Source organism: Empidonax traillii, unplaced genomic scaffold, assembly GCF_003031625.1.
Source record: "Empidonax traillii isolate 1590-97213 ecotype Southwest subspecies unplaced genomic scaffold, ASM303162v1 scaffold259:size690984, whole genome shotgun sequence".
Lineage (NCBI taxonomy): Eukaryota > Metazoa > Chordata > Aves > Passeriformes > Tyrannidae > Empidonax > Empidonax traillii.
In genome coordinates this window covers 541205-559296 of record NW_020955452.1, presented here as the reverse complement: position 1 = coordinate 559296, position 18092 = coordinate 541205, and the positions used below count along the sequence as shown (strand labels likewise).

General features: G+C 55.2%; 1 protein-coding gene across 1 annotated transcript in view; it reads left to right on the top strand.

Moving 5' to 3' along the window:
• The window catches only part of AJAP1 (adherens junctions associated protein 1), a 32834-nt gene extending 14879 nt beyond the window's left edge, over positions 1-17955 (top strand). Inside the window, exons 2-6 of the mRNA XM_027889375.1 lie at positions 917-1587; positions 8760-8847; positions 10384-10626; positions 11753-11883; positions 16288-17955. Coding sequence (XP_027745176.1) covers positions 917-1587; positions 8760-8847; positions 10384-10626; positions 11753-11825 — 1075 coding nt within the window. The 3' untranslated portion in view covers positions 11826-11883; positions 16288-17955. The remainder of the gene's footprint in view (positions 1-916; positions 1588-8759; positions 8848-10383; positions 10627-11752; positions 11884-16287) is intronic.
• Positions 17956-18092: the final 137 nt, after the last annotated feature.

The window sequence follows — 18092 nt, the reverse complement described above, 5'->3', positions numbered from 1 at the left end:
TGGCCTAATGATTTTTTTTTTTCCCCAGGAAACAAAAACAAACAACAAAAATTTGCCTATCAGGAATTTTCTTGCTGCTTTGCATGGGGCAGCATCTCAGAGGAGATGCGAGGGGAGCAGAGCCTCACACGGTGCGGTGCTGCTGGGCAAGGGAGAGGGCTATGGCACGATGTGATGTGTTGGTGACATGTTACACCAAACCAAAATGGTAACTGCTGAGCCTGCTGGCAGCTCAGGCCACTTCCAGCTGCTCTGTGACAGAGAGGGCAGCGAGAGGGGCTGCTCGTTCTGCCCTCCCTGTGCCACAGGGTTGTGTTCAGCTCTGAGTGCCGTGTGCCACAGCAGGGGATGTGCCATGCTCCGTGGGAGGATGCTCCTGCTGCAGCGTGGGCGGCTGCAATAGTAGGAGAAGGGCTACATGTGCAAATGCAAGAGCCCACAGGTTCATCTGCTCCAGCTCTTTGAGGGATTTATAGTGCTGCCCGTGGCCAGGTGGCTCCTCGTGCCTGGCGTGGGAAGCAGGGGACAGGCTCCCTGATACCCCTGCGCTCTGCTCTGCCATCTGCTTTGGGTAATTCACCCAAAAGGGCTGTTTGCCTTCCTCAGTTCATTTCCTGCTAAAACCCATCCTTGAGTGGTTCCCAGCTTTCCCAGACCAATTGAAAAGTCGTGGTTGTGGATGGAGATCCTCAGTCTGCCATGTTTGTGGTGGTGGGGTTTGCAGTGGGAGGGGCTCAGGGTGCCCTGTGATGTCATTCTGGGGGACTCTGGCTGGAGTGCCAGGGAGGGAGATGGCATCTGTGCGGGCTGGGGGCCGCTTTGGGTGGCTGCTGTTGGAGAGCCAGGGTGTGATGTGCCGGGAGGGAGCGTGGGGTTGCTGCCCTTCCCTTTTAACACGATCCTTGTCTGCCCACAGGTCAGGTTACCCGCTCGGAAGCCATGCTTGGATTTTAATAGCCATGTTCCACCTAGCCATGGACCTTGCCAGCTGCCAGCCCCCAGCCCCCGGCGCCGGGGGGAGGCTCTCACCGCGGCCGGCGCTCCGGCACAGACTGTCCCGTGGCTCGCTGTGGGGAGCGGGGAGCGGGGAGGAGCTGCGGCGCCCCGGGCCCCCCTGGACCTGCGCCCCTGCGCCCCCCCTGCAGAGACCCCGCTCTCGCCGGCCGCCCCTCAGTGCCCCACTGCCCGCCGGCCACCCCCTGCGCCGGCCGCGCTCCCGGAGGGGCCGGCGGCACCTGCGCGGCCGCGGCTTCGCCCCGCGGGACGGGCGGCCCACGGTGCTGCCTGAGGTCATCGTCTGGGGCCCCACGGGCGAGGAGGACTCCCTGGAGAGCAGCACTCTGCCCGGCGCCTCCGCCACCGCCACCACCACCACCACCACCACCGCTGCCACGACCACCGCCACCACCGCCGCCGCCGCCACCGCCGCCACGCCGCCCCGCGCGTCCCCCAGCACCCCGGCACCTGTGCCCGGCGGGGACGTGCCCCGCAGCAGCCCCGGCCGCACCAGCACTGCCGAACCGGCCGCCGGACACAGCAGTGGAGGCAAAGATGCTCGACCGCCCCGCGGGCTGGGAGACAGCACAGGTAGGACCTGCCAGGGGCCGGGGCGATGGAGGGGTCATCAGGAGGGCTGGGGGTCCTGAATTGCAGGGGTCACCGTGAGACTAGCTGGGACAGAAGTTAGCGTGACATTAAGGAAATGCTTGGAGGTGAACGGCAGTGCTGATTATCGCTTTTACCCGAGGTGTTTTCCAGCCGCTTGCTGTGTTTTCCCATTACAGTCTCCATCCACAGCCATCTCCCGTAATAGCGCTGAGCACGGCGCTCGGCGCAGCGATGCCTTCCCCCAGCGCTGGCTGCTGCGTGGACATGGATGGGAAAGCTGCTTCACATTTATTGCAAATTATATTTGTTATTGCTGATATTAAACCATGGGATATCAGTGGATAGTTTACAGAATTTACTCACTGTGCATCGACTGCTCTGAGCCCACTGTGATTTTCTAGTCGAAATGAAAAGGAATTTTATGGCCTAATCTTAATCCCAATTAATTTATCCAGCCTGCCCTGCTTGGCAGAAAGAGACAATGCAACCAGGATGTTGTTCCTGACTTAAAGGAGTTATTTATAGAGGCAAAATAACTCCCAACCTACACACCTTTTACAAACACTGGAATTGGCTGGATAGATTAGCGAGGGAGTATTGATAAGGGCTGCGGAGTGAGTCGCTCACTGCGTGGTGAGATTGTCAGTCTGGTCTCCCCAGATCTGCCATGGGTGGCTTTATCTGATCCAGGACTGGAAGGTCCAGTGGGCTCTTTTCCCTCTGCCAGCTGCGGGAGCCCCTCTGCCTGCCCCAGCTGTGGGAGGATAACTCCTGGCATGTGCTGGGGCTCTGGGACTTAGTGGAGTGAGCTGCCTTGTTTAGGTGGGGAAGAGCCAGTGGTGCTGCCACCCACCTGCTGGTGCCACCCACCTGCTGGTGCCACCCGCCAGTGCCACCAGTGCTGTCCTGCCTGGCCACAGAATGACGGGAGCTGCAGCCCCGGCAGCTCCCAGGGGGCCCAGCTGCTTTAATCTGCTGGCTTTAGCTCTCATTAGGGGCTTTTTCCAGGATCGGAGTTTTTGCTAATTAACTTCTCTTTGAGCGGTGAATGTGATAAACTCCTTTACAGGGCTAAAGGCCCTGTTTGATCCCAGCCCGTCCACCCTCAGTTGAAAAGCTCCTGAGCTCTAGATCCGCTTTTTGTTCCAGTGCTGGGGCTGAGGGTCCGGGAGGGCTCCCTGCATTCTCCCAGCTGGAGCACCGTGCCCCTGCCGTGCCTCGGGACAGCGTTTCGGAAGCGAGCAGCCGACGCCGTCTCGAGACAGGGGCCGTGCTCTTGCTGGCTTTGCTGGCGTGGTGCCTGTGCGAGGCTGTGCAGCTCCCCAGCCCTGTTCTGCTCTGTTATATAAGCTGTAGCGGCTGGAAGTGTTTGTTCTCTGCTGGGAAAAACATATGGCTACAAATGAGGATGAGGTAACTCGCCTGTACGGTTTATGTGCCTGAGCGAGCATTGCCAGTCCCTGTCCGGTGAGGCGCCGTGACGGGAGCCCCGGGCAGGTGTGATGCTGCTCTTGCTGCCCGTGGTCCCTCAGCTGTCCCCGGCAGCCGCCTGGGGCGTCAGGGTGGTCCCACCTGCGTGTGGCAGCCGCAGGAGCTGGGATGATCCCAGGAGCTGGCAGAGCTGCCCCAGGGCTCCCTCAGCCACGCAGACCCGCACTGCCCGGCACGGAGCAGCACCCTCAATCCCAGCAGAGCAGGCACTGCCATCGTGCTGATGAAGGTGCTGCTGCCCCTGTGTCCCTCCTGTGCCATGTCCTTCTGTCCCTCCCTGTGGTGCTGGAGCGGGACTCGCCTCTGGGCACCTGGTGATGCTGGAGGACTGTGGGGTCCTTGGGGTGCTCACTTAGTGGAGGCAGCAGCGCTCGCTGAGATGAGCAATAGGAGCAGCTCTGCTCTGTGACATTGTCCTCTCACCCCCCTCCTCCTCACTGAGAAGGAAGGAAAAAAAAGCTGGTAATGCCTGGGATGAGAGAAGAAGCTGGCTCATTCCCTGGCTCGGTGGGTGCTGCCACAGGGGTTCAGGTGACCTGCAGCTCAGGTGTGCCTGTCCCGATGCCACCCCTGCGGCACAGCACAGCGCTGCTGGCATCAGCTGGGCACACAAGATGTTCACCCAGGCGTAGGTTATGCTTGTGCTTTTCAAAAATGTGCTTCCTTTTTCGGGGCTGTCATAATCATTTTACTCTGGAGCAGGGAAAGAGAGGAATAATTAAAATTCCAGCACGCTACAAGCGGGAAGGGCTGTGAGGAGCCCTCACCAGGCACTCTCTGCGTGGGCTGGGCTCCTCCACCAAGACAGAACATCCCCCAGTCCCACAGCCTCAGCCAAAGCAGAGGAGAGCAGAATGAATTGAAGCTGTCAGAGCGAGGCAGGAATTGCACTCACTGGCTTGTCCGACACTCCTTTCAGGAGCATTAGGATAAAGCTGTCTTTAATTAAACCTTTAAGTGCTTTATAAGGCAGAAAACTCCGTGTGCCGTCTGCTGCTCTTCGTGGTGTTTGATGGCAAGTTGCAGCACGTTTGGCACCGTGCTCTGCGGGCAGTGAGCTCCTGACGGAGCTGGTGCTCAGGATCACCCCTTCCCAGGGCTGGGGTGCTCCCAGGCGGAGGCAGGGGCTGCATGGGTGTGAGTGCTGTGCCAGCAGCCAGATCTCAGCTCCTTTTGGCCCCAGCCCACCTGCCTCCCCCTCCCTGCCACCGACTGGGAGCACGTTGGGAATAAATAGTGATAAAGACACATTGGCTTCCTGCTGGGCATGACCCTCCTCCAGAAAGAGGGTGCAGTAGGGGTTGCTGGATGCGAGGAGATAGTGGATGCAAAAAGCTTCAAAGGAATTAATTAAAGATAAAATGTGTTTTAAAGAAGACCCTGGGCGGTTGGGATGGAGCCGCCTCTTTGATCCGCTGTGCCAAGGAGTGGGGAGATGCCGCAGCCGGAGGATGGAGGGGAGGTGAGGGGGCTGGATGGTGTCTCCTGGGCCAGCACAACCGGTCACCCTTCCCATGAGGTTCCCAGAGGATGCCTCGTAAGGTCGTGCATCAGCTGTAGTTGTCCCGAAGGGTGGAGGGTGATGGTGGAAGCAAGGAAGGAGTATGGTCATCAGCTGAGCTCTCCCTGCAAGGGGGGACGGGACTCTCCCTCCCCGGGGTGCACAGATGGTGAGTGTGCCTCTGTACGTCCTCCCACGTGCATCTCAGTGAGCCAGAAACTCTCCTCTGCTGCTCGCTGAGCATTTATTGCTTGCTGATATTTGCTGTAACACCTGAGCAGATAAGTCCCAGTGTCTTTAGCATAAGCCTCTAGGATCTTCCTTCTTGGCAAGAACATTAAGCAGCAACAGCATGATATTTTCCTTCTTTCATCAGTCCAGCCCAAAATATTAGGAGGTTACCAGGAACCTCGGTGGGTTTTTTGCTGAAAAGCTGCATTTTCACCTCAGGATGACTAACACTCCCTGGGCTGGGTTTTGGAATGATCACCCTGATTTACCAGGTGTAAAACCAAGGGGCAGGCATGGGAAGAGAGGACCCAAGGCAGTTCATGGCACAGTGGGTCAGGCAGCAGAGGAACTGGCTGTGCACTGGACCAAGGCTTTCCAAGAAGGCTCCTGCCATATCTCCTCCCATTTATCTAGGCCTCGTGGCTTTTGTAAATTATTTTCCTTACAAGCTATTAACCAGCAGTAGGTTCATGCTATGACTGAGTCTGGCTGATCCCCCCTGGGTGGCCACGACACACTCCTGATTGAATTGTTCTGTCCAAAAGCAGCTTTATCAGGGCATGAGGCTCTTGGGGCTCAGATGTGAGTTCTGATGGCTGGGGAAGCTGTAAAGCCTCTCAAGTCCAGCCAGTTTGCTCCAGACTCTCCGCCACACTCAGGAGGAGGCATCGGCATCCCGCTGTCCAGGGCATGTGAGAACAGAAGGAGATTCATGTCAGGGATGAGGATGGGATGCTGAGCTCTGCCTTGGAGAGGGAGTTCCACAAGGCACATCTGCAGGAAGGGGCTGGGATGCTCCGGTGCAGCCCTGGCCGGGTGCAGCCAGTGTCTGGCCCACAGTGGTAACTCCAGATTTCTCCCTGCCAAATGAAATGGAGCTGTTTTCTCCAGTTTTAATTTTATGCAGCTTTGAGGCCTTGACGAGGGTCTTCAAAGAGTTGTGGCTCGTAGCTGTTTTTATTGGGAAAATGAAAAATACAGGCTCCCTAACCAGAGCTGTTGAAATAAAGGCCTTGGGGGATAGAGGTTCTCTTTGTTTTTAATTAAGAGCTTATATCTCCTGTTCGCTGCCACTGCGTGCTCCTGCAGTAGCAAGACATTAGTCTCGAATGGATTTTCTCATGGAATTAATTCTGTTGATGCAGAGCTGTCCGGGAGCCATTTCAAAAGGTGTCCAGAAAGGCCAAACCTCAGCGCTTTCATCTCAGCAGCAAATATATGGTCTTTAAAATAACAGATAAAAAAAGCCCTGGCACTGGCTTGCTCTGAGAAGATTGGGGTTTTGCCCAGGGTGAGGGGAATGGGGAGCTGGGTTGTGCTGCCCGCCAGGATGCTGTGGCCCCTCTCCCCCCACCGGGGGGGATGAGAAGGCCTGGTGAGAGTGGAGCGCGCTCGGGTGTCACGAGAGTGGAAAAACCCAGCAATATTTCAGCATTTCCGAGGGTTCAGAGAGCTCCTTTGAAGAGCTTTCCCTCCTGGCAGGCGGCACACGGAATTCTGCTGCACTAGCAGAAGCACAGGGGCTTGGACACACTTTGAGTTCCATTAAATACTTCTCCTGTAATTACCCTCCAGTTAAATGGTCACTGCGTCAAATCGCCTGGTAAAAGCCTTGGCGGGGGGAGCCCTCGCAGGGCTGAGGTGTTTGCAGGTGCCATGACTGGTGCCGGGTGTCCCTCCCTGCCCTCCCGTGCCCATTTCTGCCCTCCCTGCAGCTCCCTGCTTCCACAGTTAATAATTGCAATTACGTGGCCGCCGGGTTCTGTGGCCCACTGGGATCAGAGCTTTTGCCGTGGAGATGAGCAAACAAAACCCTGGCCCCGTAATCCCTGCTCCCAGGGTCCCTCTCTGGGGGCACAGTCTCTCACTGGGAGTTTTGCCTGTGCCAGGCAGCTTCCCATGCCAGAGGAGGAGGATCATTTTGCTCTATGAGCTATTGATTTTATCTTCCAAGTCCCCTTCCTCCATCAGATTGGGCTCCAAGGGCCATGCCTAAAATACCCCTTTGCCTCTGGCAGCATCTCTCTCCATCTCACCTCCCCCTCTAGGTGCTGTGTGTCCCTTACGGGATGTTCCCGTCTCCCAGGGTACCCCATCCATTAATCCCATCCCTTGCAGATTGGCTGTTTCTGTCTGATCTTGCTCCATACTGCTCTGTATTCTTTGAGGGCCCAGAGGAAAGAACTGGATGTATTTATAAAGTAAGAATAAAGACCCGGGTACCCTTTATTGCAGTGAGTGTTGCTAAAGGGCTTCCCAGAGAACCATCCTGGGAGGATGTCTAGTCCAATCCCTCTGTCTGTCACCACTGTTGGGAGAAATATGTCCTGTCCCCTTGAAATCCCCCTGGGCTCTGGTGCAGAATTAATACATGATGCAAAAGAACTTTCCTCTGTGCCGGTACATATGGCAACTTATGTCTGTGATAGAGTCTAAAATTATCCAGCCCTTCTTAAAATCCATGTGTCCTGCTCCGAGGAGCTGCCATCCTTCCCAGTGCTCAGCCACCTGCAATCTGTTCTGCCTGTGCCTTTCTCATTACGTAAATACAAGGATTAATTGCCTCGTTAGGTTGTGCCGTGGCCCTGCCGCTGCTGCCTCAGCTCCCAGTGTTCCAGAAGGTCTCGTCCCCAACGCCGCTTCTGTTTCCAGAGGAATGGGGCACTGGGCTGGTTTGATTTTATTTTTAGAGCCTTCCCTTTTATCTTTTTCAGCAGCGTCCCACTGGGAGCTGCTCCAAGACTGCCGTGCGGGATGCGGCCGGGCTGGCTGCTGCCGGGGTGGGCGTCGCTGCCAGCTGCGCTCCTCGGTCCGCCGGGACGTGCTCCCGTTGGGACCATCCTCCGGGAGCTCAGAGCGTGGCACCAGAAGTCCTCCTCCACGCCTTGCCTTCAGGAGGCTGGGTGCTAGTGGGAGGTGGGGAGCCTGGTGGTTGTTTCCCTGTGAATTCCCCCGGGAGATGGAAGCCAGAGGTGGAGCAGCCGAGGAGCGAGTCCTGTGGCTCTGGCTCGTGGGAGTTGGTTGCTGCCTGCCCTGCCGGCACCGGGGCTGCGAGTGAATCCCTCCCCGTGAGCAGTGGCTGCCTCAGTGCTGCCCAGCTCTGCAGTCTGATGGCCCCCAGGCACCCCCATCTCTGGCCAAGCCATGACAACACCGACACCATCCTTGCCCCTGGATATCCAGGCAGGAGCCCTGTGCCCTGCTGTGGGAAGGAGCAGTGGTTCCCTCGCCATGTGCACCTGTGTGAGCTGGGGCTGCTGCACTCGTGTGGCACAGATGCATGCATACATATATATATATAAAACTGCTTATTTTCCTGTCATTCTAAGACTTATTTATTTATTAAAACTACCATCCATCAGGAGCTGCAACATCTGTTTGTGAAAAATAGCACATCCTTGGGCTGCAGCCAGGAAAAATCATTTCATTATGAAATTGCAACTGTAAGGCTGCACAAAATCACAAACATACTGTACAGCGAGCTGCTTTTGTTTCCAAACTGCTCATTAGGAATGATCCCCGAGCCAAAATGATACCCCGTAGAAGGTGAAGAGGGGGAAATGAGCCCACCCGATGCACGAAGTGAGCAGCCATCAGCGCCGTGATTATTATCCCTGGTGAATCCTGCGCCCAGTGCAAGGCTGTGCTCGTCTCCCTTTCCGTCCCCGAGGGGAGACGTCTTCACTTCTCTTCCGTTCTTCCTGCCTAATTCGGGCTGACAAGGAACATACTTGAGAGGATAGGAAATGAGGAGCCTGGCTTACAGATTATTTTGTGTAAGGCAGGAGAGAGGATTGCAGTGCTGCTGCCAGGGGCTGCATGTGGCTGCACACTGGGAAGGGCTGGTAGGGGGCTGTGCTGGGTAGGGGGCTCTTCAAGGGTCCCCTCGGCTCCCATCCCCACTCTCTCTTGTTTCTTATCTCCACAGGTCTGGCAGTTCATCAGATAATCACTATTACTGTGTCCCTCATCATGGTCATAGCTGCGCTGATAACAACTCTTGTCTTAAAAAATTGGTAAGGTCCCTCCACACCTCCTGCTCTGCTTGGCTTGGGGGGTGGTGGGGGACAGGGACAGGGTGGGGACGAGAATGCCAGCTGTGTCCAGCTTTGAATGCCAAATCCCCTGGCACCCTCTAGGATAGCTTTGGAAAGGCATTGCAGGAAGAAAGGGGGGGTTTATTCCGAATCCTCAGAAGGAGGTTGGTGTACCAGGGTTCAGCCATGCCCATGCAGCTCCCTGACCTCTCACCCCCTGCCTGGTGGCTTTGGGGACCAGCACGTGGCTGGGGTTGGGTGGCTGAGTCCCATGTAGGACACGTGCATCGCTGCTGCAGGGCTGAGCGCTGCAGTGTGGTGGCACCTGGAGAGGTCAGAGCCGTGTGCTGGGCCACAGCGGGTGTTCCCAGGACCTGCCTGGTGCTGCCAGCAGCTCCTCTGCTTCCTTCCCTATGCAGCTTTGATGCTGCTCCTTAAATCCCCAGCCTGGCTCAGCAAGAAGCAGCTGCATCTTCTGCCCCTCCCTGGGATCCCAGGGATGAAAGGGCACCTTCAGAGCCCCTCAGGTGCCGTGGTTTGAAGCGTGCCCCATCCCCCAGGGCGCTGCTGTGCTCCTCCAGCTTCATTTGCTCCTGTTTATTCTCTCAGCGTGGCTGGGCGTATGGCAAAATAGGTTAGCTTTCGCTCCAGGCACTCCTCACTTTACCTATTTTCCCAGGGAAACTGGCCTACTTTGAGGTCAGCGTTGCTGGTGTAGCGACACGGCTGCAGCGCGGGGCTGGGGAGAGCGGCCGTGCGGTCCTGCCAGTGGCTCTCTCCTCTGGCCCAGCCCAGCTCTCTGTGGGTGCTGCAGCAAATTGATTCCTGCAGCCAGGAGGCAATTAGAACACCGGGTTGATGAGGAGCCCGCTGGCTCCCCAGATGAGAGGAAAAGCTCTTTGCAGGGCTATGGAGGCATCTTCCTCTTGGCAGAGCTGTAACTCAGCGCAGCAAGTGGCCAAAAAGGCCGAGGTTCTGGCCCCACAGCTGAGCTTGCTTTGGGGAGCAGCTGGTGATGTTCCCTCCTGTATTTCAGATGGGATTTAGTTCACTAAACTTCCCTGGCTGTTGCAGTGTTTCAGTGAAGGAGCAGGGAAAATAGTTTATAAAACACTTGTGGGATTTGTCTCCAGTCGTGGCGGTGAGTCATTGATCCGGCTGACCACGGCTTGGCACAACAGCTCAGTAACTGCTGCTGAAGCCAGAAAGGGGAAAAAATAAATCCAGTGAGCAGTGTACAATAAAAATGGTTTATAGGAAGTGAAATTGGGAAATCACCAGAGAAAATGCCCAGCAGGGAAGCGCAGGCAGCACCCAGGTGTATCCCAGCTGGAGAAGCAGCCCCTGGGAGTTTGCTCAGCTCTGACCAAAGTGCCTCTCAGTTCCTCACACCGTGTGTTGGGTGACTCTGGGCATTGCTGGGGCAGTGAGGGCCGGTGCTCCAGGGCAGGGCTGACCCACATTGCAAGCCCCAGCCCCAGCATTCCTTGATTCCCCGATTCTCTCCCCATCCAGCTGCGCGCAGAGCGGGCGCCCGCGGCGCAACAGCCACCAGCGCAAGCTGGACCAGCAGGAGGAGAGCTGCCAGAACCTGACCGACTTCGCCCCCGCCCGCGTGCCCAGCGCCCTCGACATCTTCACCGCCTACAACGAGACGCTGCAGTGCTCTCACGAGTGCGTCCGGACCCCCGTGTCCGTCTACGCAGAGGACACGTTGCACTCGCCCGGGGATTACAAAACGACCTTCAATGGAAACAGGTGAGGTGGGCGCCCTGGCTTCCCGGTGGGTTGGGGAGCACTGTCCAACTCTGGTGATGAGGTGCCCTGGGGGCATGTGGCAGAACCACCTTCCTCTGGCTCACAGCACTCACCTGCCCCATAGCTTACCGTGGGACTGGCCCCCAGACCCCTTGTCCTGCCTGTGGGGCTGGGTAGGTGCCTCAGCAGTCCCCGGCCCCGCGTGGCTCGGCAAGCTCCGGCAGCGCTCAGCACCACACGGTGTGTTCAGTTCCCGGCTGCCGCTGCCAGCACCTAAAATGCCGCTGGATCCATCTTCCAGCGCCTGTGCTGTCTCCTCAGCGGCATCGGCAGAGCTGCCGGGCTGCGAACGAGCAGGTGATTAATGGAGGAGCAGGCGGTGAGAGCCAAATGAAGCGTTTGGCTGGCGTGAAATAGCGGCGCGTTAACAAGGGCTGCCGGTGCCGTGCGAGGGATGCAGCCCTGCTCTGCCTGCCCCTCGCCTGCCCGCAGGGAGGGGGTCAGCAGTGATGGGGTTGGGCTCCCCGTGCCCCAGGCTGGCACCAGAGCCCATTCACCAGTTGCTGGTGTGGTTTTATCACGTGGTAAATGTGTGTCCCCATCAAAGGTAGAGGGAAAGCTGGGAAGAGGGTTTTAATGGAGAAAACAAGCAAGTGGTCCTCCAGGCAGCCTGGTAGAACCATGGAGTGCGTGCCACCTGCAGATTGTGTCTGCCTGCCCCAGCGACAGGTTGGGAGCCAGCAGCTCCACAGGCATCTTCTTAACCAGCATCTTTTGCATGTGCATGGGATTCTGCTGGTGCACATTTTCCAGGGTATCCTCAGACCTCGGAAGGTGGAGAACTGTCCACCTGCATTAGTCTGATGTGAACCCCGGCCAGGTGACAGAGGATGCCGGTGTTCCGGCTCACAGGGATCATGGCTTTTCTGCCATCCAGGGATGTTCTCTGGGACCCTCTGGCCCTGAGCACTTCCTGGCAGCCTGGCAGACCCAAGCCCATTCAAAGCATCACTCTAGAGAGATGTAATTTTTTCCCCTAACAAAGCTGATTTGCAGCAGGCCGCCTGGCTTGCTCCGTGTGTTACGTACCAGCGTGTATACCAGCCCCTCTTTCTGCCCACTGCAGACCCTCTTCTTCTGACCGGCATCTTATTCCCGTGGCCTTTGTGTCTGAGAAATGGTTTGAAATCTCCTGCTGACTGGCCGAAGCCTGTTTGACTTCTGGGGGCAGGGCAGACGCCAGCGGGCTGTTTCCTGGTACGTACCGTGCTCCTCGTGTCCATCCCCCATCCATCCTGTGCCCCCCGCCGTGCCCATCGTACCTTGCCTGGTGCCATCCTGCCCCTTGCGCTTCCTTCGGGGTGTTGGGCTCGAGCAGGGTGTCTCACCTGGCTGGGCTGGCTGACACCCTGCCAGGGGTGGGGCACTGAGTGCCAAATGGCTTTTCCAGGGAGATTAATTGCAGACAGGCCACACTACAGCAGGTGGAGACTGGATGGATGTGGATTGGAGAGCAAAGGGTCCCTGGGGCAGACTCGAACTTCAGCCTGATCCCATGGTTCCAGCCCACCTCTAAAAACCTCAACAAGCCACAGTAATTTCCATGCTGTGAAATGGCCTGATCTGTAATTAACCTCTGGTGACATGATGGACAGCCCGCCTCATCCGAGCGCCACCCGTCCAGCATGCACGCTCCCTCTGTACCTGAAAGCTTATTTGGTGCTGTTTGCTGTCATAAACACTTCCATGCTCACTGCGAGGGTGCTGGGGTCCTCTGCCTCCTCACCCTCCTCCTCCTTGCCCTGCTGCCGAGCCCCCTGCTCTGCAAAGCCGACCCTGCGTGCGCAGTCCCAGCCGGTCACCCCTGCTGTGACCAAGGGAGTGCAGCGATGTTGTTCTGGTTGCAACAGTACAGACTTAGGGGATTTTCTTCTCTTCTGTTGAGTTGGCTCGAGGCATTTCCACCTCCTTGTGTCACTTCTGAAGGTGGCACAGCATAGTGGTGGCAGGAAAGCAGTTAAGGGTCTGTGTGTGCCAGCTCATGGTGGGCAGTGGTGCCCGCTCGAGCCACACGCTCAGGTGAATTAATTGCTCTGTCCCAAGTCCCTGCTGTAATGAATCATATATTCAGTGTAAATGAAATTTCCAACCTTCCCTGGCTGCAGCTCGCTCGGAATAGCCTGTTTAACATTATGCACAGCTATTGAACACAGAAATATAATTAGATTAGAATGGAAGGGAATAAAAAGTTAATGGTCTCGGCTGTGCTGGGGCTGGCAGTGTCTGGGCAGGGCAGGTGAGGTGTGTGGTGGGGTAGAGAGCAGGGGTTTGGCTGGCACAGCCCTGCTGCTCCCCTGGAACCTGTCCCAGAGCAAGTGGCTTCACTAGGGAAGGTTAAAGGCTCTCACTCCCCACCTGTTGATGTGCTCACTTGATTTCTCTGACTCTTTTGTCATGGCTGCTGTCTCATGGGACAGAGGGTGAAGGAACCCAGCTGGGAGCTGATGCCAGGAGCAAGGGCAGCAGGAAGATGAGCAGGGAGGTTCTGCAGGGAACAGCAGTCTCAGAAGGAACAGCAATAACCCCCTGTGCCTGCTCCTGGGCTGCAGCCCAGGGCTCCCAGTCTGCCAGGGCTTGTGGCTCTCCAAAGCAATTGCAGATGGAGAGAGCTGGGAATGCTGACTGGGAAAGCTGGGAATGCTGGCTGGGAGAGCCAGTGCCGCTGCAGTGGGGGCGAGGGCAGAGTGCAGCTCATTCCTCCAGATCCCGGCATTGACCACATTCGGGTTCACCAAATTGGGGTGTGCCTTTTCCACTCTCAGCTTTGTAGTTTGGAATGTCTCTCCATTGGCTTAAAGTGTATTAAAAAAAAAGAAATAGCACACAAAACAAACCAACTGCACTCGGTGCCATCCACAGGTCTCGTGCCTCAAGTCCAGGGAGGGAAGGAGGAGGAGCAGCTCAGAGTGCTATGGGAAGCCTGTGAGGATCCCACTGCTCCCACTCGAGGTGCTGTGAAACCTTGGGCCAAAGACCATGCCCTGGCCATCTCCATATGTTTCTTTAAATAGCCTGAAGCCATTCCATTACGCCTTATTAAATTCTTGAAATTCTCATTGACCTGTTTTCATGGAATCCATAAAACGCGCTCTGGAAAAATCTATCCGTCTTTTACCTGGAGCATTAGCTCTGTAATAGCGTTTCAATTACACAGACAATTCTGGAAGCTGCTGCTTGGTTTCATTAAGGATAACAAAATAAGATTATTCCAAAACCTGTTTTCTGCACGTGTACCTGTGTGTAGGTGTGTTTGCACCGGGGTTTTTCTGGAATACATTTGCATAAGTGGTACGTCCTGGTCCAAAGCAGGTGCCCGTGGGAATTCCCTCAGGTGAAGGGAATGCTCCCAAGTTTCACGTGTCGCTGTGTGAAGTGCAGATGGCGTTAAGATGAGCTTCCTGCTAGGCTGTCCCTGCCACCGTGGTTGCCTCGTGCTCTCACCGGCTGCCAAGTGCCAGAGGAGCAGTGGGATGGAGGGAAGTGCTGGAGGAGTGGAGGGATGGAGGATGCCTTTCCAGCTCTTGAGGAGAGGCTGGTGGACAAGGAGATGCAGCTGCTTGGGCTGTGCTGCTGCCGGAGGAATGATTGTTTCGTGGCTGGCGCAGCAAGGTCACCTGAAGGGGACAGTTGCCATTGACCCACTGCACCTCAGCAGAGATGGAGGATGCTCTGGAGCATGTGCAGCTTCCTGGCTGGAGAGGCTACGTGCAGCTTTCTCCTCCCAGCCCCTTTCTCCTGGTGTTTTACAAGTTCAAATTGACAACACTTCACATCTCTGAGCTGTCTGATAGGCAAATCAGCGCTCCCAAAAGTGTGGACCTGGAGCTGGCAGCACAAGGTGGGACAGGGATGGCAGGACAGAGGGGCTGCAGATGTTTCATCAAGATGAGCACTGGGAGCCCAGTTGGATTTAATGTGAACTTCCCATCTGACAGTCCCTCAGCCTGGAGTGAGGGCTGACCGCTGTGCTGTCCAGCTGGCAGCCTGGCCTTGGAGGATGCTGATGGCCTCGTCAGGCTGGGCTGAACAGTTGAGGCAGCAAATGTAAGGGATGGCACTGTGGAGTGGAGCAGTCAAAGCACTGAGGAATTGCCTGCAGGGAGGTATGAGAAGGGAAACCCCCTGTGCCCCGGTGCCAGCAGTACTGGAGGACACACAGCACCCAGGCAGAGGCAGGAGCAGACGCTGTTCTGCAGAACAACAGGTGACATTTGCTGAAGCCTTGAGTGGCTCTGGCCAGGCACCACAGCACAGGGTGGCTGGTTTGGCTTGATTTCATCCTGGCTTTGGGGCTTTCTGAAATGAAGTTTGAGATTCCGCATTATTCTTGTCCTTAATCCCACTCTCTTTGACTGAAAAACCCCATGGAATGAGATTATACAAAAATCTGTAAGGTTGATCAAGCGCTGACCTACTTTGCACAAAGAGGCTATTTGGGATACAATACCAATTGTACCTCCTGCCATCACACATTAACCAGTGCTCACCCAGAGCCACAGGATGTTTGGCACTGATGGCAGGGAGGGGTAGATTTGGGGTCTGGCAGCTGTGCTGATTTGGTGACATCGGTCTGACCCTGCCCTGGCACGGGGCGGTGAGAGCTGACAGCATTGTGTGGTAATGCTACACTTGAACACGGCAGCAAGCTGATGTGATGGCCCCGTTCTGCCTAACAACAGCAAATGGTTTGTGTTAACATTAACAGATAATGAGTCATCATAAAAAATCCCAGCTTGTCTTCAGAGGAATAACAGCAGTCCCAGCACAGCCCCGGCGCAGGAGATTAAGGACTCTGGAAAATCTGTCTTGCTAATTAAGACTTCAGGGTTGTTCTTGGAGATGGTGTACATTGGGCATCTTGCTTAAAAATAGTGTTGGAGAAAGAGCTCTGGGACAAAAAGCACCCTGGGTTCTGAATGCTGATCCCAGCCAGGCAGAGGACACAGCGTGGACCAGGGGGGTGTGTACTGAGCACTGTGGTACGGGGTGTGTGTACCTGCTGGCAGCTGTCTCAGGCACACCCCGCAGTGCTACAGCACGTCACTGCATGGAACAGCACGACAGAAAGCCAGTGGCTGCACACTAATGATGGGGAGTGATTGTCTCTGTACTGAGGGTCCGAGATTGCGTAGGAAGACATCTTCCAGTAGACAGTAAATAAATAGCTTAAGGACTTCAATAGGATCTCTGGGTTGGTGCTTAACCAATTCTCTATTGATTCTTTAGATTTAACTTTAGCAAATTTTGTTAGTGCTTGTCATCATCATCTCATCAGCCAGAGCACTTGCTGCTCATGGCCTGAGTATGAGAAGCTGCAGAACACAGTGATGACTGGCAGCAAATCTTGTTCTGGAAAAGGCCCCAGGGAGATAGAAGCAGTGGTCCCAGGTCCCCAGCACACACCAGCAGCTGGTGAGGAGGAGGAGGAGGATGTCACTGGTACCCCACCCCCTCTGTGCCCCACTCCCCCAGGATGCCACCGCAGCAGGGGGGAAAGAGGGAAAAGCCCCCAGGCTGTGGGGAGCCCTGAAGCAGCAATGCAAGTTGCAGTGCAATTCCCTGTCGTGACTTAATCTTTCTTTTTCTTCTCGTCCTCAACAGGATTCCATTGGTGAACCTGTAAAAAATATAAAAAAATAATGGGTTACCTGTACCTACCATTTCTGTTTACCAGTAGGAGACTCAAAGAGCAGCGTTCTATGGGCCAAATATATTTTTATAAAAATGAACATGCCTGTAGGTAACTGCATTGTCAAGGAGCACGGTTTTGGGAGGAGAGACAGGAAGGTGTGTGAGCAAGGAATCCCGTGGAGGAGGAGGAGGAGGAACCGGCGAGGGATGAAGAGGGAAGGACTGAGCGCCTGGAGCCCGGCCGTGGACGGTGACTCTGAACCTGTGCCAATAATACCATTATGTGCCATGAACCGATGCAAAGACTTTGTGAGGAGCCGTGTCAGTAACGCCTGGAAACCTTGTGGAGGATGAGTGGGGCGTCTCTTCTGGTGGGGTCATCCATTCCGGTCCATACGCGTACATACATATGGTATATGTAGAGAGAAAATATATATATACACACACAAACACCTTTTGTACTGTAGCAATTTTTGAAGATCTTAAATACTCATTTTTAAAGAAGATGTCATGGGCTAAAAGTCTCATTTCTTTAACACGCATCATGCAAACCGGGTGATCTGACGTTTTCTACTTTGGCAGCTTGTCTGTCAACCTATATGTGTATATATAGGTAGACATATATACATATATATACGTGTGTGTGTATGTATAGACATATATATGTATGTATACATATATATAGATATTATTTTGGTTCTTTTTGGAAATGCTTTTCCAGCGTGGTGACGTGACTGTGGTGGGGGACAGCTGGGGCTGCGCTGCTGGCAGGAAGCAGGGGAGAAGCTTCCCAAAGACCATCTGGAAGGCAGCTCAGGGCAGTGGTGAAGGTATTTCCAGGCTTCTGTATCCAGATGCATCATCAAGGCCGATAGGAAGCCAGAGCCTGTGCCTGCCCCATGTCCAGAGCTGCGATTCCTGCCGTGATAGGTGGGACAGCTCAGGGCTGGGCAGGGCAGGTTTAAGGGGTGGAATTCCAAAAGATGGGCCTCTCTTGGCACAGGAGACAAATTTCAGCAGTGGGATGTGGGAGTCTTTTTGGAAAATGGCTTCTAAATAGGCCACAGCACCAAAGATTGCTCAACCCTGTGTGAGAAACAAGAGGAAGGACCTGGTTGCCTCCTGCCCCAGCCCAGGGCTGTGGAATCAAGGGAGCTTATCCCTTGCTTTCCTGGTCTTGGCTGGCTCTGCTGTGGCAAGGGAAGACACAGTCTGCTGTCCACAGTCCTAGGGATCATTTAATAGTGTTTAAAGGGATTTTTTTGCCTGGGAAGCACAGTTCTGTGGATTCCAATTTGGTGTGTTGCTCTAGAAAGACACCCATGGCCCAGCCAGCTCCAGCTGTGTTGGGTAGTGTTGGTGGGTGCTGATGAGGATGCCAGCTGACCCTAAGCCCTCTCTCCAAGTCTTTCCATGGAGTCAGGTGCTGCCATGCTGTGCTGCACCAGGATGGGGCTCGCTCGGGTCCCTTTGCCGTTAGGTGGGTGAGAACGACAGCAGAGATCAGACCAAAGTCCTCTAGTTCTTTTTGTAAACTGCCCTTGGTAAATACTAGTGTTTTTTTAGAATTGTCCAGATCCACATTTCTACTCCCCTACTAATTACTCAGCTCCTTTTCTTTATGATAATGAACATGCATTTAAAAAACAAGGTAGAACCCTGTGGTGTTGGACATAGCCACGAGTGCGGTCTCTTGTTCCCATGTCCTTTTCTGTCCTTTTCCCATGGAACTGCACAGTCTGGATTATTTTTTCTGAATTTTTGGATGCTGCCTT